This window comes from Aedes albopictus, chromosome 2, assembly GCF_035046485.1.
Source record: "Aedes albopictus strain Foshan chromosome 2, AalbF5, whole genome shotgun sequence".
Taxonomy (NCBI): domain Eukaryota; kingdom Metazoa; phylum Arthropoda; class Insecta; order Diptera; family Culicidae; genus Aedes; species Aedes albopictus.
In genome coordinates, this window is record NC_085137.1 from 142,735,428 (window position 1) to 142,761,552 (window position 26,125).

General features: G+C 38.8%; 1 protein-coding gene across 5 annotated transcripts in view; it reads left to right on the top strand.

Moving 5' to 3' along the window:
- The window catches only part of LOC109416528 (short-chain dehydrogenase/reductase family 16C member 6), a 96,442-nt gene that overhangs the window by 34,647 nt on the left and 35,670 nt on the right, over positions 1-26,125 (top strand). For all 5 annotated transcript variants that reach the window (XM_062850568.1, XM_062850567.1, XM_062850569.1 and 2 more), the window contains one exon: positions 11,669-11,822. In XM_062850568.1, coding sequence (XP_062706552.1) covers positions 11,669-11,822 — 154 coding nt within the window. The remainder of the gene's footprint in view (positions 1-11,668; positions 11,823-26,125) is intronic.

Below are 26,125 nucleotides of genomic sequence, written 5' to 3' on the forward strand. Positions count from 1 at the left end.
TCAGCGGTTAGTTAAAAAAATACAGTATTCCGTTCATAATGTTTTTCGGGGATTCACCCCAGGGTTTTTTTTAGGATTACTTGTAGATTTTTTGAATAATTTGAAGGATTTCTAGAGCAATTCCTCCAGCGATTTGTATTGAAATTCTTTTAGATAATTTTAGAGGGACATAGAAGCCAAGAAATTCTCCAAGAAATCATCCAGGAATTCTTTCATAATTATTCATGAATACCAAGTCTTTTACAAGTCCAATCATGAATATCCTCAAACTTACGATTACATCTTGCAGCACTAGCTTTAAAATATATTAAAACATCCTCAATGACTATTTGAATTTGTGCGTTGTTTGATAGATGCAAAAATACCCCTGGCTCACGAAATAAAAGAAATTAATAGTGACCGACTAGAAATCACCTCCAGCATGGTTTTAATGAATACACTCGCGTTTACGCTTCAGCTAGGTACATCTATTCTCACTAGGAATTCACTAACTTTTGCTAACTTTAACTTTTTTTCTAATTTCCATATATAAAGTCATGAAAAATTTCTGGGGGGGGCCTGGCGGATTCTGGGGGGGGGGCCTGGCCCCCAACGAGAGTCAGTGAGAGTGAGAGTAATTAAAAGCAACGCTTTCGTACTACAGTCGCATTGAAGGTTGAAAGCGGAATCTATTTTAAGATTCGAGGTTCATCAGACTCTCAGTTTGGGGAAAGTTTCGAAATATGGGTTTGGAAACTGATAACATATTTTGTTATTATTTTGTTACAATTTAGTGATTTTATGTTATCGCGATAGACCGAAATTATCGATAACTAAATTTGTTATCATCTTGCTATCATCGATTGCAAAAGATAATAACAAAATGATAACACCGATAACACAGCGTATTATAAAAGTGATATCACTTAGTTATCCGCCTTTGCTCGGGTGGGCAGTCAATGCAGAATGTTGAAAGCTTCCAATATCTTGGTAGCCAAATGACGGCTGATGGCGGCACCAAGATCGACATAGGTGCATGGATCAAGAAGGCGAGGGCTGCTTTTGCAAATCTAAGAAATGTATGGAAAAACAACCAGATCAGTCGACGCACCAAAATCCGATTTTTTAACTCGAACTTGAAATCTGTGCTGCTATACGCTAGTGAAACCTGGTGTGTATCAGTGGAGAACACTCAACGGCTGCAGGTCTTCATCAATAGATGCCTACGGTATATAACTCGTGCATGGTGGCCTCACAATTGGATCTTCAACGTGGGGCTCCATCGTCGATGTCATCAAAAGCCGATAGCGACATGAATTTGGGAGCGAAAGTGGAGGTGGTTCGGCCACACTCTACGCAGGGGCGGAAACGAAATTTGCAAGCAAGCGTTGGATTGAAGCCCAGCAGGACATCGCAGCAGAGACAGGCCCAGAGACTCATGGCGGCGAAGCCTCAACTCAGAAAATAAAGGGAGTCGAGATAAATTTGGCCTGGCCACAAGTCATGGCGATGGCGTGCAATCGTCCAGGATGAAGATCTTTCAATTCGGCCCTCTGCACCACCATACACAGAAAAAAATATGTAGGGTAGGTAATCAAAAGTTGAACCAAATTGCAGCTTTCCGAAGTAGCGCAAATTTTTAGTGATTTTTTCTCCCACATGGAAATAATTAACTACGGCAAAATTTTATGTACATGAAAGCCACGGGTATAAGCTCTCTGTTAAGTGGTAAAAAGTTTGTATTTGCACCGAATTTCATTGGAAAATTCGATTATTCGTCAACAATGATTTTAATCTTAATTTGAACCATCGTAATCATAATTTGAACCAATTTTAATCTTAATTTGAACTATTGGCAGCAGCAGCTCGAGCATCTCCCACAACAGCCAATTTCGTGCTGAATAATAGAAAAACACATGGATCTGCTAATTCCCATAACTATTTTTCATCAGGTTATATTACGGAAAGCTGTTTAACATCTTTTTCAGAACAATATTTGCCTAAAAAGTACGTCGTTTTGATGAATTTCGAAATGGTTCAAATTAAGATTACAATTTGACTAGTTCAAAGTTTGATTTCTTACCCTAATTATCAATCAGCGAGAAATCATGCACATAAAGGAAATGCTAGAGTTAGTGCACTTTTACATGAGATATAATGTAAAATTACATTACCATCGTGGAAATTTCCGCCAACCATCATGGACTCCAACCGGTTACGCGACCATTAGCGGAAATTTACACGAACGTAACCTAATTTTACATGATAACTCATGTAAATATGCACTAACTCTAGCATTCCCTTTATGTGCATGATTTTTCGCTGAATTTTACATGAATATTTTTTTCTGTGTAGGGGGGCCCAGGACTGAATAGAAGTAAGTTAGATGCGCAAAGTATTGGCACTGCTGATTGCGCTCATATTATGCACAGTCATTCAGGACCCGAAAAGGAATTAAAAAAACGACCACTATGACCCACGTTATTAGGTATTCATACTTGGTCTATTACCATTACCCTAAATCAATTATATTTATTGACCAATATACTAATCGTTGATCAATCTGCATGTCAATCAAATATCGCAGGCTTCAATCTTAGCTTGAAGAGCATGCAACGCACTAATTGATCGTTTCGTTCAAATAAATAATCATGATCCAACATATAAATGCCATCAAAGATCAAATTGTAGCTCAAGATCAGCATAATTCAATAATTATCGCGATCGGTCCATCGATTTGGTAATACAACTCACCTTTGTATAGAAACTCTCACGAACTATCTATCCCCTCTCCCGCTGTGTCGCATCGTCCAGAAAGGGGGGTTTGCCGGCAAATCTTCTGCCGTCGTCCATGGTCAAGGCAACTAGCGCTATTGCTGTAGCGCATCGCGCAGGGTGAACCACCACCACCCGATATGTTTGTTTTGTCCGTCCGTTACCGAATGTGTTCAAACAATCTTCAACGGTGTTTGCTGGTAAATTGTTTATCAAACACCAACAACAACCGCAGTTTGGACCGGAGCATCATCCCGCCAACTGCACCAGCTGGGAGCGTGTGGTGATGCTGCTAGACCGTAGTACAAATTATTACCGGCACGGTAGATATGTGTATATATGAACATGACACTGACTGACTGACTGACTACTCTAGCTAATTGAATGGAACACTATGGAGATCATGGTGAAGCGCCGAAGACGTGACAACGGGCAAGGTCGACGATCGCAAACAGGAATGTATGGTTGCTTGCACACAGAACAGATGGTGACGTGACACGAGCGAGCTACGGGGATCGTATTTATAGAATACGATGACTTTGTCAACCGGATCCTGCATCCACCGGGAACCGGTACAGAATCAAGAGACGAACCCCTCTCCGTGGGCTCGCCAAGATGGTCAGAGTGGCGAGTAAGTAAAATGCAAATTTTATATGGTTTTATAGCTACTTGTAATTTGTGGATTATCTGGGAGCGTTTAGCGGATAATTAACAAGACTGACCAAATTGTATTTGTACAATAGTTATATGTGGGTGGATCCACATGCATCTAGGGTGAAAACAAATCAATTGTCGGAACTAGTAGTGCTGTTACGTATCAAGTACAGTTCAGTTCTACGGTTTGGGTCTGTATGGACGTAGACTCTTTGGGAAGCACGGGGGGCTCTGGCCAAATTCTACGTTCCATACAAATTTTTAAACAAACATGAACAAAATTCTACGAGGGGGAGGGGGTCTAAACTGACCAACAATGAGTCTACGTAGTTTATGGACAGCGCCTTTGAAAATGGACACTATACGATAACAGAATGGATCATACTGTTCATAGCCGTGTAGAATACAACCATTGCTTTTACAAACCTGTTTCAATATTGTAGAGATATAACAATCACTCAATACTTAAGCCTGAGAAATTTCAAGGCCCAAGATACCTCAGAACGGTAGCAATCACTTTTACAACAAGCGGAACTTCCCCTTACTTCCGAATGCATATGGAAAACCTGTTTTTTTATTGTTGACGTCTACCTTTCGCTTTTTTGCATGTCCCCAGGTGATATGGCGTGGACGACATGCGCACGTACCTACAACCGAACGTACATCATGCATGACAATTTTCAAGTGCAGCATATAATTTATCTGCTCCACACCATCGCTGCACTGTATTCCACGCGACAACGACAGTGACGTGTCAGTTGTGCGCGGGCTGATCAATCCCCATCGCCTCGAGAGCTCGTTCGATCGAGATATTCACTGTTGAGTGTTGAGGAAGGTCATAAGCATGGCTTCAATAATGGTTGGAAGCAGAAACACCAACAATTGTTGTTGTTATGCGCAAATTTCCAAAATTTGCGGTTCAGCTTGTTTACTATTCTTTCGTCAAATGTGTCACCTCAGGAAGTGCATCGACCTTTTGACCAACTTTTTTGGCTCCGCTATTTAAACCTTCGCAAAGCCGGTTTTCGGTACGGAACTTGGGCCGGGCCCCATTGTTGGGAGAAAGAAAGTCACGAGACTGTGAGACGAGCAACCGACGACGTGATCCGGTAGCACGGTGCCACCTACACAAGTGCGAATAAAGGTTTGCAGTTGAAAACAGGGGAGAGAGGAAGTTGATCAGTGCAGCCGACACATGAACGTGATTCTTTCATGCGTTCCGGGCTTCCTGAAGTTACGTAACAAATGTGGATGCAGGCACGCATGCACGCCCGCTTGCATGAATATGCAATGAACAGGTTTGTTTGCGTAGGTATATAGACTTGTGAACTAACCGGTACGATTTATAATTAATATGTTTTAGTTCGTCGGTAGTTTACATGTATATTGTAGTACATGCTTTGGATGCAGGTGAGCGATCTATGAAGTTGTGGCTGAGTTGCAGCGATGCAAATTTTGAAGGCATGTAAAAACAAATATCTTTGTTTTCAGCAAGACATTTTCAATTTTATTATGACGCAATTACCCTTAAGCTGCTCTTAGGCCAATAGGAAATAGCAATGTATACAAGCTTTTACTTCACTATTTCCATCCCCTAAAGACGTAGAATTAACCACACTTTCTGCGCTAATGGGATCGAGTTCAATTCTACGCCATTAGAGGACGGCGATGATAACCCTTTCGGGAAGGAGTGCAGTGAAATCCTCATACAAATGGCTGAACTTTGGCTCTCCAGAACTGTTACATTTCCCAACAAAACAACAATTATTTTTCCTCATTTGAAACAACTACTCTGTATCTTTCGATTTTTAATTTTGACTAGGTACATTGATATATCGTAAATAAAAAAATATGCGACGGATAAAACTTTCCATTTTACTGTTTTTATCCCCTTTTGTTTAAATTGTTGTGGTAAATCTCACTATCAATGTAAACAAAAGTTTGTTTTCACACATACAAGTATCGACCTTAGTCAGCGCAAATGAAATAAAAATCTCATGCTTAATTAAGGCGGATACAAATTTAATTTTGACTTTTTATCTCCCCCCCTTCAAAAATTTTTAGCAGGATTTTGCATTTTGAGGGGGCAGATAAAAAAATATTTAACAAAATATCGGGTCTAGCTAAAAATTCTTTAAGAAATCCGATGAGTTTTTAATATTTTTCAGATTACATTCTTTATTTTTTTTTTCAATAACTGAGCAGCTTTCTCTGCATTCTACATCAGTAAAATCTAACTTTGAAGTGCCACAGAACTTTTGTGGGGTGCGAGTTGAAGGTCAGTTCAATAAGGGAATCTGGCGAGGTGAACATAAAACGGTTATGATGAACAATTCGACTAGCTGCTGCTTTGAGGCGGATGTCTTCTTCATACGCAAAACAAGAAAAAATAGTAAAGTCGTAAGTGGAGTGAAGTGAAAACGTGAAATTTTGCGTAATTATTCGGTTTCAAGTGCTATAGGGGCTGATCACTGATTATCTACATTTTTTTGCTTCCATCTCATGATCATTGGTAACCCAGACTACCAGTAATCGTATAAGTTGTTGCATAACATGATACAGTGCAGTCCATTCCATATGCGTGCATGCCTCAATTTTGGCATGAAAAATGTACACATATCGCCTTCACTTCAACATCTTATTCAACACCTTATAAGATCATTGTTGATTTGGAAAGATTAATTTGAATATTATTCATTATTGGCTATTTTCCATATGATATGACGGTAATTAGCGCATACGACGAAGTAAATGTCTACCCTATTTATCGATATTTTCGGCTGAACCAGTCGAGACCTTAATTCCAAAATCTAGACTTAATAAATACTGGCTGAGTGAGAGATGTACAAATTGGAATTTGCGAAAAAGTAACTTGTCCTATCGGTGCCACTCGAACTCACAAATCCTACTAGGACTAATACTCAACGAATTTCGATATTTTTGCCTTGCTCGTACAACAATGCTCTATGTTTTTTACAATACACTCGTACAAATATCTACTCTGTGAAAGTAGACTGAGAACGTCGGAATGTTCCCTGCGGTTCGATTACTGAGTCAGATTCTTATAAAAAAAGGGCTGTTATTCCATATACGGTGTGTTTTCTATTATGATTCGCCAATAAATTCACTCTATTTCCATGACATATACTACACTTCTCCATCGAATTGTTCACAGTTTGGACCGTTTCAGAACTGCCAAATGTGGCCACGGGACATAACCTGCGGAGGAAGTATGTAGCAGACTGTTATAAGTTGGAAGTATTCACATCGGTAATCCATTTTTTGCGGCCTCAGAAAAATTTGCTCTGTACTTTACACTTTTTTTAGAACTTTCTCATGTGAATTATTCCACCTAAAAAGAGAAGGAAATTTACTTTATTCCATAAATGTATTGGTGTCATCCGCAAAGCTAATAAAAAAACAAAAAAATGAAAACTTAAAAAAAATAAAAAAGGACTGTTGAAAAGTATGCTGAGCAAACTAGCAAAATAACGCTCCAAGTAGAACAAGGCCTACATTCCTTTTCCCTTTGATTCCAGTTGGAGTTTATTTTGAAATTTGGAGAACTTGCTGTATGGAACCAAGGATTCCCGCAAAAGTTATAGTTGGAATCATGGTTGGAATACCTTATGCATTTATGCCACTAGCATAGGCAGATTTTTCTTGCTACAGGGATTTATTCAGAAATAATCCACAAGAAAGTTTAGTTGGGATTTATCCAGGAATTTCAGGAGGACTGAGTGCTCAGGATTCCCAAGAGCAATTACTGGAGAAGAAATACCTGATGAATATAATTGAGAAATTCCAGCAAGCATTCCTAGAGAAATCATCCTAGTAGTAATATCTGCTGATAATCTAAGGGAAAATTCCTAAAGTAATCCTTGAAGATTTTTTTAAGAAATTGCTAGAAGAATTTTTATAGGAATCCTTGGTGCTGAAGGACTTCTTGGAAGAATCACAGGAAAGCTATGTATAACAATCCTCTGAACCAATATTAACCAGATTTTTTAGAGGAATCCCATCAGGAATTTGTGGTAGAATTCCTAGAGGATTTCTCCAGAAATTTCTCCTGGGATTCCTCCAGGAAATTCAAAGGAAATTCCTCCATGAATTCTTAGTGTATTGCTTCTAGAGGTTTCTCCAAGAATTTTTCCATGAATTCTTCCAGAGATTTTTCCGAAAATTCCCGCAGAATTGTTCTAATGTTTTCTCCGAGGGCAGAAATTCTCCAGGATTGTCTGGTGAGATTCCTCCAGAAATTCTTTTTGAGCCACCTCAAGAGATGTCTCCATGGATTCCTTCAGTAATTTCTTCTGCGGTTCCTTCAGAAATTTTTCCAAGGATTCCTGCCAGAATCTTCTGGCATCACCATCAGAAATTCTTTCTGGGATTTTTCCAGGAAATCCTACTTCAATTTATTATTGGATTTCTTCAGAGAGATGGTAGCCCTAGGAATTATTTTAGGGGCTTCTGCTAGATTTGCTCCTGGACTGTTGTTAGGATTCCTCGAGACATTTCTGATAGGAATTCTCCAGAATGTATTTTTTTGAGTTTCCTATGTAATATCTGCATGGAACCCCCCAGAAATTCATGAAGCCGTCGCAAGAGTAATAACACTAGTTTACAAAATAAAACAAAAGTCGTGAACTTCTGTCTACGACCAAAATTTTTAAAGCACAATTTAGTGCTGATTTCGAAACCGACCTTCAAAAATTTTTAAGTAGAACAGTTTTTGAATTTTAGCTCAATATAGAGCTTTACAACTTTTCAAAATATGTAATTTACTAAAATTCAAATATATTGCGTTTTGTTCAACCAATTTTAAATCTTTTTCCATGAATTAAAAGCTGAATACAATACCATTCGATCATCTGAATACAGGTTTTGCGTCAGATTGATGAATTTCAAGATATTAGCGAGTTTTAGGGACAATCTCCTTAAATTTTAGCAAAATTACCAAAAATTTTTGAAGAAATGTTTTTTTTTTTTCAATAAAAAAAAACAATTTAAAAATTCTTTCTCGACGTTTATTTGACACATCATATGTAGGCGAGTTACAGTAAAAATTAGAGCTCAATCGGAGCATTGATTACGGAGAATGAGATGTTTGAAGTAAGCGACTTTGCTTAAAAATAGAACAAAAATCGATTTCAAATCAATAACCTTGTATGAAAAGTCGAAAAAATTTCCACTCTACTGTATTTTTTTTCTTTCGCGTTTTCGAACTCATTGCATGATTCTACACCAAAAATGATCATCAGCTTACCGAGTTCAAAAATGCTGTAATTGGAGATATTCCTTCTGAAAATGCTAAAGAAATCTCAGCAAGAATTCCAGACAAAAATATGGAAGGAGTTCCGGAAGGAACTCCAGCAGCAATTACAGGATTTATTCTAAAAGAAATTTCTAAAATAATCATAGAAGGAATTTCTGAAAGAACTTCAATAGGATTCCCAGGAGAAATCTTAGGAGGAAATCCTGAAGGAATTCGAGGAGGAATTTTCGAAGAAATCCCAGCAAGCATCCCTAGAGGTATTTCAAGAGAAATTGGTGGATAAACCTTTTGAGTAATCCCCTTGGAATTCCTCCAGGAATGCCTCTGCTTGAATTCTCTGCAGTGATTTCTCCATAGAATTTCCAAGAATTCCTCCGAAAATGGCTCCGATGATTCTTTTAAGATTTCTGAAAGAATTCCTCCACGAATCCCTCTCAGAATACCCTTAGAAAATCTGGCTGGAATTCCTTCACGATCTTCTACTAGAACTTCTAGTATTCTCGCTGGGATTTCTCGAGCATTTCCAGATAGTGTTTCTGTAGTTATCACTTTTAGGAACTCCTGCAATATTTCCAGCAGGATTTGCTTGTGGAATCCCTGCAAGGCTTCTTGGAGTATTTTCACCATGAATTTCTGTATAAATCCCAGCAGCATTCCAGGAGCAATTTCTACAAAAATTCTCAAAGGAATCTGAAGAAGATTTCCAGTAAAAATGTGAAGAGGGATTCTTGGAAGAACCCCTCTCGAGGATATCTGAAGGAAACCCTAGAAAAAATATCTAGGTGAATTTCTGAAGGAATTCATATTTCATATAGAAGTTACAGCAAGCAGAGCTGGAAGAATCAAATCTTGAATAATTGTAGGTATCCCAGCAATAATTTCCTCTTGTATATCGTGTGGCAGACATGAACATACTCTACTCTGGAAAGTTAAGAGAATTTCCTTTACGAAAAGAGCCTAAACCCACGGTGAGGCCATGCTAAATACCCTCGCTTTTACAGCTGTGGCTACATGGGCCCTACAAGTTTCACAAGTTTTAGTAAAAATATATCGGCAAACTCGAGTATCATGCCTCGAGCATGTGTGCTTGTCGACAATACATCGTCGCTGCACTCGTCTCGGAACTAATTAGAGGTATATCTTTTTGGAATGATTTACCATCCGAAATTCAAATCACTAATTCGTCCCTGGGGTTCAAGAAAGCATTTTTACAATTCTTAAATCAACCATAATTAGGCAAAAGTTGTTGCACAAGTGTTTTTACGTGTCATTTCATACTACCGAACTACGCTTAAACAGAAAAGACATTGTCTTAAGTTTATGGAGATAATAAATAAATGAAATAAATGAAATAAATTACCGATATAAATGTCTCAAGGTTACGAAGAGTCAGTCGATAAAAAAAAACCATGCGAAGTCTAAAGATTCCGAGTAAACGAATTCTTGTTAGAAAAATGTAGATTTTAGTCTGCTGAATAGGTTATTTTAGAATTTTAATTCAATTGACACTTCCCCAGATGTTCGTTTGAAGAAGCCCATAGTTTCATACCTATCAGTTCGACCTCTTTCCTTATGTACTACTTAGAAAGCCTTGTCAATCATTCATCCTTTGTGTATATCTGGCTTACGTACCTCGTCAACGTAAAGCAAAATTCTTAAATATAAATTGAGAAAGTCCATTGTGACTCATTCACAACTGAGTTTACAATATCGAGAAAGCATTCGCTTGAAAACAGTCCTGCTTGGAGTACATGCTTGGATATAGAGGTATTTTCAATGAAGTTTGGTGACTTGCTGTTTTAAGGACAGACTTGTTAGAATCCCAAAATGGCCGCCACTATGGCCGACTTTGGAACCTACTCACGATTTCAAAAGCACAAATCTTTTCCTAAATAAGACCAGCGCACTTAGTCTTCTTATTTTAAGCTTATTACAAGTAAGCAAGAACAGAAATGCACTGTTGCTTAAAGCTTGCTTCTTGAGATTTGTGCGTCTGAAGCTCTGATGTATTGTTGAAACAGGATTTCAAGTCGTTTGTCCTTAAGTACCGTCCTTCTAATCGCAAGACCCTTTTCGTCACTAGAATTGTCGCCGCTGGTTCATGTTCTCTCCGTAGATTCTCGTTAGATTACTACCCACCCTGAAATGTTTGGAGATATAAGCACCACATTTCTTAGAGCCCTCGTTGGCATTTGAACGATGCGATGATCAATTCCTTCTGACAAGTGGAACAGATGATCAGGTTCTGATTTTCTATGAAGCAATTCCAATTGCTGTATTCGCAATAAGCTTTTACCACAGACACACTTTTGCCGTCACATATGTACAGAGATGAGTCAGGAATTAAATATGTTAATGACACATTTGTTATAAAATTGTGAATGTTTTCTAACTTTAGTATACTTATAGTGTAGTATAGTATACTTATAAGTATACTTACAGCTGTGTTCATAAAAATAGAAATGAAAACCGTTTTCCATACAAAATGAACAACTTTGACATGCTGTATTTTTGTTATTCTATTAGCGAAAGATGAAAATTTGACTGCATACTACAAATATGGTGAATATTGTTATAGAATTTTCGAAGCACGTGGAAAAAAGTTTAAAACTATGTGAAATTGTTCAAATTAATAGCGGTGTCAATAAATTGAAATGTACCTTTACCTTGAAGAAGCAAGAAAATTTTCGCACGCTATTCGAACAGTATCAGCCTTGGTTACAAGTTAATGTATGTATAAGGATAAAAATTTAAAAAAAGAAAATACTGAATAAAATTAACAAAACAAACACTTGTATTATTTTGATCAATTTCACATATTGTAGCTGTACTTAATTGTAATAAATATACTCGATACACGTACCTATGTTTGTATAGTATCGTTCCACTGATACTTTTCTTTGTCTAGGTCATGAAAAATGTTATTTACTCAAGCATCACTACTAACATCTTTACTGTCTCTCTCTTCTCCTTTTTTCCATGCAGGCCATCTACTACTCATTAGTTGGCAAACCAAAGAAAGACCTCAATGGAGAGCTGGCTCTAGTCACTGGCGGAGGTGGTGGTCTCGGACGGCTACTGGCACTACGGTTAACCAAACTCGGCGCCAAGGTTATCGTGTGGGATATCAATCAAGATGGTAAGTAGTTTTCTTTCAACACACCAAAATTTTTGAAATGCTTCCAGCACGCAAAAAATCAGCAAAAGAAATTGCTGAATTTCAGCATCATTTTTGCTGAATTTCAGCTCAACTTTGCTGATCAAAATTGCTGGATGGTTCAGCAAGTTGAAAATAATTGCTGATATTCAGTAATTTGTATTGCTGAATGCAATCAGCACGCAAAAAATCAGCAAAGTTTGCTGATTACCAGCACAAATATTTTGCAGTGAAAGATTCTTTAATCTTCACTGCACATCGTTGAAGTAAGTGCTTAGTACTCACAAGCACTCACTAGCAAGTCATATTCTACTTGGTGTGATGTAACGCACCAACCAACCAACGATCAAACGGTTATAAACCATCTACCTACGAGAGGTGTCGTTGGTTGCATCATGTGCTCATCACTTTACTTTGATTTATCGAGATAAAAACCAGTCATATTTACGCTGGTGCAGCTTAACTGAAGACCAGCAAAAACAGTGTACGATCGTAGTGTATATGTCATATTTTTTTATGTTCTACTCAAAGTAGGATCGGTTTGGCGACGGTTCGAAATACTAAATTAGGAAAAAGTACAGTAGAGTGGATCATATGGGTATGGGGTCCTTTTTTTGTTTGTATTAACGTGTGTTTTAACATATGGGGCCCTTAAGATTCCTATTAGCGACCAAAACTGCTGTTAGTTGCGCTCCTACATTCCAAAGTGCGAGAAAAGTTAATATCCACGTCTTTACAGCTGTTCCTATAGGGACTTACTATGATTCTACGTAGTTTAGAGCCTTAGGAGTTACCCCTCGAAAATCACAATGCAAGACTTGAAAATCTCTAAACGCGTGATGTTCGATCCCTACAAAATCTGTTCAAGTTGGAACAATTTTATGCCACACAGTGTAGATTTTTTTCTATCTGTATTAACGAGATTTTTAGCCCTAGGTTAATTCATCTCGGAACCCACCCCTTACTTCCCTTCCGAAGGAAGAACTCACATATTGCGACTTTGTCGGGAGTGGGATTCGATCCCAGGTCCTCGGCGTGAGAGTCACGTGTTTAACCATCCGCTCCACTACGGTGTAGATTGGCTCAACAATGCAATTTGCGACATTGCCACTATTATTTTGCAACGGTTGGATTTTTGATCACAGGTATTCAAAAAATCTGTATCAAATTAACCTAGTTTATAGAATATCAAACATTACCAATTTATTACTTATCAAACAATTGCAATGGTCTATTTATGACATATGGAATCAAAAATATATTTTAAAGAAGATTTTCACTAAAAATGTTAATAAATTTCACCCAAACTTCAAAAATCTGTATCAATTTGTACTTTTTTATCTTAGTTTACGTCCATAACATTTGAATAATCTGTTTTTGCTATATATTGATGGTACCAACTATTATTTCATGTAAATTCCAAGGACATCCAAAAGCGTACCAGAAGTATTTGGTATCAGATCCCATCAGTCAAGCCAGTCAATTCAAAAAAATGTACAAGATTGTTGAAGATTTTAGCATGACGTCAAAATCGTTTAACGATTCACCTGAAGCACCAGCCACCGCGCCGGCTCTGCAGCTGATGCTGCCCTCTTGAACCCAAACATGTAATGGTAATTGATGTTTGCGCAACAGTTCTTCCACCGCGCAAAGTCTCTAAGCAGTAGCACGCGTGTGCTTACCTCAATGCCTCATGCATGTGCGCCGCCGCCGTCTCTAAACGATCATGATCCAACCATCTAACCCGAATCAAGCGCTTATGACAGGGTTACCCAACCTGTTTTGACCGCGGGCCTGTTATAATGGCTCTCGGTTAAAACTCAGTCAGGTATTTGGAAATGAGAAGCCACTTAATGATTTTACAAAACTAAAGTAGCCTAGATACATATGTACTCTTCAGAACACATTTTTTCAGAATCCCACATTTTATGATACAGACTAAAAGCTACTTGCTGAGATCACAATGTTTTCAGCAATAATGAAGTGCACATAAAAGTTATAAAGGTTTTGATTTAATTCAAGGATTAATTGCAGAGCTACATTTTAAACAGTAAAGAGTTTGTCATAAATTTTTGAATAAGTTTGAAATCCCAGATTTCTTTCTTCAAATATTGAAATATTGTGATTTTGCCGAATTTCACCCGTCGTTTCAAGATTAAGAAGGCATTGTTGAAATTGTAAGCTGTTTTCGATGTTTATAGCTTGTCAGGGGCTGTTCATAACACACGGACGCAAAGTTTTGGCTATCTCAAACTCTCCCAAATCTCTCGTAAACTTTTGTCCACACAAAAGTTTTAACATTTGTATGGAGTATATACTTTGACCAGTCCCTCCCTACCCCTAAAAAGTCTACGTGGTTTATGAACAGTACATAACAGGCCACACATAATCTAGTTAAAGACCAGATGTGGTCCGCGGGCCGCACCTTGCACGGACCTGGCTTATGAAGTCTATCCAATTCATCCATCCGTAGATGCCTTTTGCCTGGTTTGAGCTCACCACACCGGGGCCGGGACGAAAGAAGATTGTGAACGCTGCAACAAAGTCAGTTTCAATTATTCTTCACCTGAAGGTCAACTAGAAGACTAGAGACGTATGGTTGGTTGTTGTGGTTGAGGTACTATACTTACCCTTGCCTCGTTACTGCACATTATTGCTGCCGGGCCGGCTCTCGTGCGGCTCAAGTGATCAGCACCAGTCAGATCGAACTAAAAAGCTTAAGTACCTCCCGGCGTCGGCAGCGCAATTGCTGTTGGTACGGAATAATCTCAGCCCCGGTAGATATAGGGTACTTGATGCTAGATTTGGTTTCGAGATTGTTGTTTGGAAGTTGGAAACGTGCAAAGGTGTCAAAAGCCGGTGCACTTCGAAGTGACGGAATTTAAGCCAAGCGAGAGCGAAGAATTTTGATGGCCGTCCGACCGGACGGGAGAGCTTGACTAGCTCATGGACGCCCATCAAATGGGGTAAGTGCTAATGGAGAGTGTGGCATTGCCTAAAAAAATCGTGAGCGATCGTTTTGTGCGGCAAGTGATAACTTACGGTCACGCTAAGGAGATGAGCCTCGTAGACGTCGAGAGAAAAGTCTACTAATTGGTAAATTGCGGGCCTCCAAATTCAGGGGCAGCCCAAGAAGACCTCCGTGAAGTAGCACCCGGACGATAATCGGCTCGTATCTCTTAGGTGTCGGAAGATTGCACAACTGAGTGGCAGGATAGAATACACGGGGTGACCTATGACTTTGAAGGGAGCTTAGACGGAAACGATTATCCAACTTCCAACTAATTGCAGGCTACTTAGTACGAGACGATGATATTTAGAGTGACACGCAAAGCTTGACCCGGAACCCAGATGAAAACGATTGTTGGGTTATTAGAGAAATTTTATCGAGCCTTATTTAACATTTGAAATGGGCTAGTTTATCACTCAATGGATGCGGTATGAAGTCATAATGGATGTTCGTTTTACTATTGTTCTGTAGTATATTATACTACAGCATCTATGAAATTGAAAGATAGATCATCGAAGGTTTCTTTAAAGTGAAGGCCTTTGCTACCAATGTTTACATAACTAAAAAGTAGTTTCTTTAGAATAGAACAAATAGATCAGAATGCAATCACTGTATTTGTTCCACAAACTTCATGATTTGGTGTGATGATTAAAGCACGTGACTATCACGCCGAGGACCTGGGATCGAATCTCACTCCCGATAAACTCACTATACAAAAGCCGTGGGAGATGACCTAGCTCCGTTTTTTTTTATTCTTCAACCACTTAACCTAGTTTACAGCTGTTTTGTCCACTACAGTGATAGACATTCGTTTAGCCAAGGCCAAAAAAAAAAAATCAAAAAAGTATCAGGAAACTCATACAAAAGATTTTATGATAAAACTTTTTTATGTCACTGATAGTATATCTAGTACTGTTTTATAAAAATGTGATACATCACACTTACATATACACAGAAACAAGGGTAAGAACCCTTCAAATGTCATTTTTTGCCTAAACATTCGTTTAGCCGAGGTAAATGAAAAATTGGTTTTCAATAGATTTTTTGCAATTTCGTGAGTATATTTCGAGGATATACCCTAAGGCATTTAGTTTATGACGTGTTAGCAAGATAATTGACCTTAAAAGTTTGTGTATGTGTGAAAATCAGAGAAATATTATAAAAAAGTGTCCCGATAAGGAGAAGCGATGATAAACAAAATAATTTAAGAAAAATGATTTCTGTAAACACTCAAACGTAAGCTAGATAAGCAGTTTTGAAAATATGACAGAGAATTATTGTTAGAAATGTTCAAATTATTGCATAAAAAGTCATGAAAAAAAAAGTATATTGGTTTTTGGTGGGTAAACCGTAAAATGGGATTGATAGAAGCTAAAATAAATAGATCTGCGTTGAAATAAAGACGTGCCCTAATGCCGGTGGAGTATACATATTTGATACTAGCATTACCAAATGAGTTAGAAGACTGCTAAGGGAAAGAATTGCAAGAAGTGTCAGAATTTTTGTACCCTGTTTCTTTAAAAGCAGATGCTCATACAAAAATGCAAGATATGGTCAAACAATTGGCTTATTTCATTCAATCTGAAGAAATATATTATAAATGAGTCTTAGTTTTGAACCACATTCATTTTCAACATGATTTATTTGAAAAGAACGTCTAAATTATGAAACTAGTAGTTCATGCTAGAAATTTGAATACTTTCGGTGCCATTTCTCGAAATGTCAGCCGTCCAATGTATGTTATTTCAGCCATAATACAGTCTAGAAGATATTGGGAGCTATTAGAAGACGTAATAGTAGAAAACGCTGTGATTTATGCAAGTGAAACCATCATATTTCATCAAAACAATACTCAAATAGGGTAAGTTTACCAATTATGGCTACAGTACCAATTATTCGCCATAGTTGATTTTCACCCTTTAACGATGTAAATCAACAATAAAAAAATGTGAACAACAGATCACGTTCACACAAGATGGTTGCACTCATTTAAACTCCACCTGTTTTTCAAATTATGGTAGAAACAATTAATTTTCCTTAAGATACTGGCTTCCTTGCACCCTTTTTCTCCATAGTGTACCAGTTATGGCTAACTCCATAAGAAATGCATGCAAATAGTGCGAAAAGGAACCGAAGTTAAAAAATGTAGCCATAACTGGTACAGGGTTCCTATCATTAGCACACGCTGTAATAAATACTAAAAGTAGTTTTGACTCCGTTTCTATATTTTTCCTGTAAAGTATGGAAACTAAACTATCTTTTAACATATTGATGACATTCGTTGGTCTTCTTGTTAGTTTTTGTACAAATAGTTTTCCTTAGGTAGTGCCATAATTGGTACAGGCACCCTATGTGATTTTTTGATGGTTTGCATTATTTTTTTCTGTTAAAAACATTGTTTTCAAAAATTTTCAACCTGCACTCGTCATGAAACTTTCATTAGATTCTTTTGAAACACTTCCTACAAAAATAACTACATCAAATCTCAATTTGGAAACATTAACAATATTATGACATATTCATATGAGATGCATGTAAAATTAATATGGCAACACTTTCGAAAACAATCAAATTCATGATTTACAAGCCGATCTATAATGCAGGTCGCTATACAAAATGATTTTGTTAAAAAAAATTCGAAATTTGTTAGTTTTTTATTACGGAATTCTAAAAATTGTACAATTCGGCTAAACGAATGTCTAGGCAAAAAATGACATTTTGAGGGATTCTACCCTCGTTTATGTTTCAGTGTATATGTATGTGATGTATCACGTTTTTATAAAACAGTACTATATATACTATCAATACGATAAAAAAGTTTTATCATAAAATTTTTTGTATGAGTTTCCTGACACTTTTTTGAAAATTTGTTGTCCTCGGCTAAACGAATATCTATCACTGTAGAGCACTGCGTGACCGATAGCTGCACTAACACTTTGTACAGCGCCTAAATGTACACTATTGTTATTCTACTATATCGAAATGGTTACCCTGTCCATGATAGAAAAGTGAGCACAAGAATGTTGATGTGTAGCTCTTGATCCTTTTTCAGTTCGATTGGGGTCCATTATGAATTACCGGTAGCCAATATCCAAGTTTCCGGGTCCATTAGAACATATGCTCAGAAGAGGGTCAGGTGTCAGCCGTTCTCGGGAAGAAGAGCAACTGACGAAAAATAGCAAGTGCCGGTGCCGGGGCTGGAATCGAACCCATGACCATCTACTTATGAAGTGAACGTGTGACCGCTACGTCACAGGCCTCGGTTATAGTCCCGGGCAGTGAATCAAAATTCAACCATCGCGCAACAATAATGACAATGTCGCAACCTGTATTTGTTGCGACAATCCACCGGATGCGACATAAGTTTGTCCCAACCTGAAAATAATAGGATTAACATCGTATACCACGAGTTTAGAGATTTTTAAGCCCAGCATTGCGATTTTCGAACGGTAACTTCGAGTCGGTAAACACTGCAACTCTGGTGAAGCTCTATCATCAAATAGTTTTGACTTTGGGTTAGTAATAATTGATTATTCACGAGTTGAAAAGTACGCAACAAATTCAGCTTCCGTTTTGTCTGCAACAAAAAATTTCGAGATCATGTCATTATCTGTTACCAGTAGGGATAAAGAGTAATCGTCGCGCCTTCTTTGTTGCTTATTGTGTACCTCTTTTGTCTGACAATTCTCTTCACTGGTCCCGGGTTGAAAATCTCGGTAATAAAAAAAACAACCCCGGATAATCGAGCCATTTGTTTTTTTTTCTTTAAGCCTTTAAATTTGAATAATTTTGAATGCGACCTAAAGGAAGGTCAACTGACAATTGTGTTTGCCGGCGTCCGATGCAGCCACGACCTCCAGGGGTTTCTCTAGGAATTCTTTGGATGGCTCCTTAAGGAATTCTATTTTTTTTTTTCACAACTATTATAAAAAGAAGTGTTTTGAAGAATTTTCTTGAGTAATATCAACGTGGATTGTTTCAAGAATTCCTCCTGGTATCCTTCAAGAATGTTTTCTCATCCATATTTTTTAAGTATCTCCAGGAATTCCTTTAGAAATTTTCCTTGGAAGTTCTTGAACAGTTTCTGAACAAATTCCTCGAATGATTCATTATGAAACTAGTCCACGGGTTTCCTTTAAAAAAATCCTCCTGTGGTTCCTTCAGTGATTTTCCTCCAAGAAATACCATCTGATGACATTCAAATTACTCAAGCAGTATGTACTGTCATGGTGAAATCAAAGCTGATTACTCAAGGCTTCAAAATTTCAGCGCCCCCTATACTGGTACGCCCCCATGCAAAGTGACTTCAATTCATTCATTTATTTAGTTAACATCAAATTCATGATAATACTGAATCAACAATTTGCCGCCATAATACTCGATTTGCAGCTGCAGCTCTCCAACGTCGGTCACGCCCAACACTCGCCAGATCACACTCCACCTGGTCCATCCATCGTGCTCTCTGCGCTCCACGCCTTCTTGTACCAACCGGATGGTTAGCAAACACCAACTTTGCAGGGTTGTTGCAACATGCCCTGCCCACCGCATCCTTCCGACTTTGGCCACTTTCTGGATAAAGTGCAGCGAGCTCGTGATTTATCCTTCTCCGCCACACACCCTTCTCCTGTACGCCGCCGAAGATCGTCCTAAGCACCCGTCGCTCGAAAACTCCGAGTGCTTGCAAGTCCTCTTCGAGCATCGTCCATGTCTCGTGTCCGTAGAGAACCACCGGTCTTATTAGCGTCTTGTACATGGTACATTTGGTGCGGGGGTGAATCTTTTTTGACCGCAGTTTCTTCTGGAGCCCATAGTAGGCACGACTTCCACTGATAATGCGCCTTCGTGTTTCACGGCTCACGTTATTGTCAGCCGTTAGCAAGGAACCGAGGTAGACGAATTCTTCTACCACCTCGAAAGTATCCCCGTCTATCGTAACATTGCTGCCAAGGCTTGTCCTGTCTCGCTCAGTCCCACCTACCAGCATGTACTTTGTCTTAGCCGCATTCACCACCAGTCCGACCTTTGCTGCTTCACGTTTCAGGCGGGTGTACTGTTCTGCCACCGTTCCAAATGTTCTAGCAATAATATACATGTCATCCGCAAAACAGACAAATTGGCTGGATTTCGTGAAGATCGTCCCCCGGCTCGTCGCATAACACCTTCCAGGGTGATGTTGAATAGTAGGCAGGAAAGTCCATCACCTTGTTGTAGTCCCCGTCGAGATTCAAATGAACTGGATAGTTCACCCGAAATCCTTACGCTGTTCTGCACACCGTCCATCGTTGCTCTTATCAGTCTAGTCAGCTTCCCGGGAAAGCTGTTCTCGTCCATAATTTTCCATAGCTCTGTGCGGTCGATACTGTCGTATGTCGCTTTGAAGTCGATGAACAGGTGATGCGTTGGGACCTGGTATTCACGGCATTTCTGGAGGATTTGCCGTACGGTGAAGATCTGGTCCGTTGTCGACCGGCCGTCGATGAAACCGGCTTGGTAACTTCCCACGAACTCATTTACTTTAGGTGAAAGACGACGGAAGATGATCTGGGATAGCACTTTGTAGGCGGCATTCAAAATGGTGATCGCTCGAAAGTTCTCACACATTAACTTGTCGCCTTTCTTGTGGATGGGACAGATTATCCCTTCCTTCCACTCCTCCGGTAGCTGGGGTTACCAGATCTTGACTACTAACTGGTGCAGACAGGTGGCCAACTTTTCCGGGCCCATCTTGATGAGTTCTGCTGCGATACCGTCCTTACCAGCCGCTTTGTTGTTTTTGAGCTGGTGGATGGCATCCTTAACTTCCCTCAGCGTGGGAGTTGGTTCGTTCCCGTCCTCTGCTGCACCAACATAGTCATTTCCTCCGCTGCCTTGGTTCTCCGTGCCTACATTCTCTTCGCCATTCGAGTGCTCGTCGAAGTGCTGTTTCCACCTTTCGATCACCTCACGTTTGTCCGTCAAGAGGCTCCCGTCCTTATCCCTGCAGATTTCGGCTTGCGGCACGTAGCCTTTGCGGGATGCGTTGAGCTTCTGGTAGAGCTTGCGTGTTTCCTGTGAACGGCACAGCAGTTCCATTTCCTCGCACTCCGCTTCTTCCAGGCGGCGCTTTTTCTCCCGGAAAAGACGGGTCTGCTGCTTCCGCTTCTGTCTGTATCGCTCCACATTCTGTCGGGTTCCATGCTGCAGCATTACCGCCCGCGCTGCATCCTTCTCCTCCAGAACCGCTCTGCACTCCTCGTCGAACCAATCGTTTCGTCGACTCCGTTCTACGTACCCGATAGTGCTCTCGGCTGCGTTGTTGATGGCTGCTTTGATTGTACTCCAGCAGTCCTCTAGAGGGGCCACATCGAGCACACCCTCGTCCGGCAACGCTGCCTCGAGATTCTGCGCGTATGTGGTTGCGACATTCGGTTGCTTCAGTCGCTCTAGAGTCTAGATCGTACCGGGGCGGCCGCCGGTAATGTACGTTGTTAATAACGGAGAGTTTTGGGCGCAGTTTAACCATCACCAGGTAGTGATCAGAGTCGATATTAGCGCCACGATAGGTCCTGACGTCGATAATGTCGGAGAAGTGCCGTCCATCAATCAGAACGTGATCGATTTGCGATTCCGTTTGTTGTGGTGATCTCCAGGTGTAACGATACGGAGGCTGTGCTGGAAGAAGGTGCTACGAATGGCCATGTTCTTGGAGGCGGCGAAATCGATGAGGCGTAGGCCATTTTCGTTCGTCAGCTGGTGGGCGCTGAACTTTCCAATCGTCGGTCTGAATTCCTCCGTTTAGATCCCCTTTGATGATCTTGACGTCGTGGTTTGGGCAGCGGTCGTACTCGCGTTCGAGCTGAGCGTAAAATGCGTCTTTGTCATCATCATCAGTGCTTCCGGAGTGAGGGCTGTGCACGTTTATTATGCTAATGTTGAAGAATCGGCCCTTGATCCTCAACCTGCACATTCTTTCGTCGATCGGCCACCAACCGATCACGCGCCTCTGCATGTCGCCCATCACTATAAAAGCTGTTCCCAGCTCACGTGTGTTGCCGCAACTCTGGTAGATGGTATGATTACCTCTAAACGTTCGCACCATGGATCTTGTCCAACACACCTCCTGCAGCGCTACGATGCCGAAGCCGCGGTCCTTCAGTAGATCGGCGAGTATGCGGGTGCTCCCGATGAAGTTGAGAGATCTGCAGTTCCACGTACCGAGCTTCCAATCGCAAGTCCCTTTTCGTCGCCATTGGTATCGGTTCGCATTCTTCTCTTGTTGATTTTCCGGTGCTAGTCTTTTATACGGCCGGCTCGCAGGGCCTGACACCAACCCACTAACCCAGGGAGCTGGGCTTACCTTCCCGGAAGCTACGGGTTCTGCATTGGCATTTCCTCCAACTACAGTGCTAAATAGCTAGGCTCGAGCGCCGGGGTGGTGTTTTTAATCCCAAGTAACAATTTTAATTTTATCAAAGTTTTTTAGCGATTTAAAAATCCTAAACATAAAACCATTGATGCCGACTTGAAAATGCTCTCGAGTTCTTGTATGCCTCAATAAGCCCACGTTCTGGCTAGTTGGCCCAGTCTTATTAGGGTCTACAGGACTTCGTATGCAAACTAGCTTAGGATTTCGGGTTGTATCATAGTTTTATCAATCTTCTAAATAAAACCATCTTCTGACTTGTCAAATAATTGTTTTGATTATTTTTCACTCTCAATGTTCGATAGTCAGAATAAATTATGCTTGGTTGTTTATCCAGCCATCAATTGGAAAGATGCAGATGTGGAATTCAGATTTGTTTTCCTATTTAATACGTGTCAGGAGACATGCCACGGAAAATTTGTGGTGAATGTGACTGTGATAATGACAAAAACTAAGTGCGCCACACAAACTATGCATAATTTGGAAGTTAAATGCATTTAATTTACTCGGTGGAATTGGGTGCAAAAAAGGTTTTTACAACACAGCGGAGTTTAAAAAAAAATATGTAATTTTTCTGACGAAATAAAATGACGGAAACGTGTTGTATGGTTAAATTTGATCTCAAGCTGTACGTGAAATCATGAAATTGAGCAATATTTTTTCTGTATTTACATTAATTATCCCGGCAAGGCGACATATTTTTCTGATAAAACTCTGTGTTCCTGATGATTCCTCCAATAGGGCTAACCCTCCTGAGGTAGTCATAACTGAGCTCATGATAGAACTAGTGGTTTTGTCACAGCATTTTTTTGGTTTATGTTACGGCCACGAAATCTTTTGTTGGTTTTATGCATTGCCTCACAGTTTTGTGTATTTGTTTACAATAAAAATTCTCTCCGACAACAACCGCAAATGCAAGTTTTATTGAAATGGTATATAATAAGTGATAAAACCAATTCATGTCTACTTGCAAGTCTTTAATTGAAGATGTTTATAGCAGAAGTTATATGATAGTTTTATGGAACGCCAAAGGTTCAAAGTAAGAAACTACCACACAAAACTAATTTAGAACAACTAGCTTTTTGACATGCTCGTATAAAACCAGGATAAAACATGAATAAACCTTCAAGGCATGCTGATTGTTACTTGGGATGGGCGCCCAGGAGATAATATTTTACCTGAGCTTCCACCCCCAAGTGACTTCAATATATGCGCCTAATTAAGAATTGTACCCGAAAACACCTCCTTGAAATATGTTTTTTTTTACTATTTTATGAAATTTCCGAAGATTTCAAAAGTAATCACTGGTGCGATTTCAGGAGGAACCCATAGATATCTTCTCAAAAGGATTATCAAACTATTAAGGGAGGTTTAAAAAAAAGCGCTGGAGAAGTGTCTTAAAACAACCCTGGCAGTATTTCTGAAGAAACCGTGGGAGGAGTTTCTGAAAGAAACATTGGTGGATTTAAAATTTTTGAGGTTATTGAAGTGTCTCATGAAGAATTTGCGAAGGAATCTCCATGGATATTTCTAAAGGAATCCCTGTACTTTCTTAAGGAAACTTTGGAAGAAATTCTGAAGGAGACTGTGGAACATTGTCTGAAGAAGTTCTTGGAGCAATTTCTTGGGAAATTCTTATCCTTTAATTTTTTGTAGAAATCCATGGATGATTTCCTGAATGAATTCTTGTACGGATTCCTGAAAAAATCTATGGAGGATCTTCTGAGGAAAGCCATAGATGCTTTTCTAGTGGAATTCTTAGAAATCCACGGGTGGTTTTTTGAAAGAACATTCAAAAGGAATCCGTGTAAGACTTTCTGAAAGGAACTCGTGGAGAAATTTCTAAAAAAAATCTATGGAGCAATTTCAGAAGCATTCCAAAAAAAGCTTTAGAATTGAGTTCTTGAATTAATTTTAGCAATAATCTCTAGATAAAAAGAAGGAAATTTTAAAGGAAAAAAACAAAAAAAAATCCTGGAAGAGTTCTTGAAGGAATTCTTAGAGAAATTTCCGAAGGTATTCCTGGCAAAATTGTCTAAAAACTCTTGGGCAGATTTCTCTAGCAATCGCCGGAGAAGTTTCTTAATAAATACCTGGATTTTTTTTACTGGAACCCATGAGGAAATTTTTGAAAAAAAAAAATCCATGATATTCTGAAGAAATCATTCAAATAATTTCAGAAGAAATTTATGACGAATTTCGCGCCAACTCGACCAGCGCTGGTAGCACCCTCTCAGAATCGAACAAAACTTGGTGGGCATAAACAATAGGTCTTTCTTAGCAACTTTGCATGCTTTGTTTTTTTTTTGAAATTTGTCAAGAGTAACATTTGAAGAGGGCCTAATTTTTTTCATAGATTTTTTTTAAATCGATGAAACTCAAAAATAACAAGACCTTCAAAAAAGTGTTGTATGGCAGACTATCGTGAAATTTCATGAAGTTTTGAAGAAAAATATCCAAAAACTACAAAATAAATTCCTACACTGAAAAATAAGATTTTTTTTAAATTAAAATCTATATCATAAAAAAGCCTTTGTTTTCACATCGATGATTTTTTTTTTCTGAAGAAAGGTATTTCAATTATTTCTCCAATTTTCTCCAAACGATGTTGCAGTGCCATATTTAAGATAAAAAAAATTCTAACAAAATCGTTTTTCATGTCATTGAATGAATATTTTTCATCGTGTTTCGTGCCAGCATGGTTATAAATAGGTTCAGTAGCCTATCATCAACCAATGAAACTTTATGGATGTTTAAACATGTGTTTAAGAAGCAGCTTTGCAAAATCTAACATTTATTTAGGCTAACATTTGAAAGGGCGCATTAGGGTGGCCCACACGTATATGAAAAAGATTAAATTTCAAAAAGAAAATACGTGTCTTCAGAAAAAAAAAAACTCATCGATTTAAAAACATAGGTTTTTTGTAATATGTATTTCAATTTAAAAACCTTTTTTTTTCAGTGTAGGAATTTATTTTGCATTTTTTTGATATTTTTCTAAAAAACGTCATGAAATTTCACGATAGTCATACAACATTTTTTTGAAGATCTTGTCATTTTTGAGTAACTTCTATTAAAGAAAAAACTATGAAAAAAATTAGGCCCTCTTCAAATGTTACAAATTTTTAAAAACAAAGTATGCAAAGTTGCTTAGAAAGACCTATTGACTGATTCTGAGAGGGTGCTGCTAGCCCCATAGAAGGGTTTGCGCAAAATTCGTCTAATGCAGGAATTTCTGAAGCAATCCATGGTAAATTTTCTTTTGATGATTTCCCGAAAAATAGCAAGTGAAATATTTAAATTGATTTTTGAAACTGAAAAATATCCTTATGAACCTTTGATAGATATTTATAAGATCCTTAAGTTGAAAATTCTCCAAGAAACACGAGAACGCTATCCGGGGACTCCTCTAAGGATTCCTGCTGAGGATTACTCTAAGAATTTCCGCTAAAATTACTCCAGAAACTCCTTCTGGGAATTTATCCAGAAATTCCATTTCGGCCCGAGCAGAAGAAAATAACAAGAGAATAACATATCAAGGTATTTATCTTTAATACTACCATACCTTGATATGCCCTTCATTAGGTGGTAATAAGAGGCAAAATAACAAAAATGAATACCAAAATTTAGTATAAATAACACCTAGAAAATAACAAGTCTTGTTATTTCAATAATGAATGCATACCTGACATTTCAAGTGCTGTATTTGATATCCCAAAGTTATTGAATAACAAACTAATAACATTTCTTATTATTAAATGTTTCATTTGTTCGATGACTTCATGCTGTAATAGCAAATCTTGTTCTTCGGTTATTTTCACTGCCAAACCAACAAATACTACATGAATACCAAACTCTGCTCAAATGCCTTCA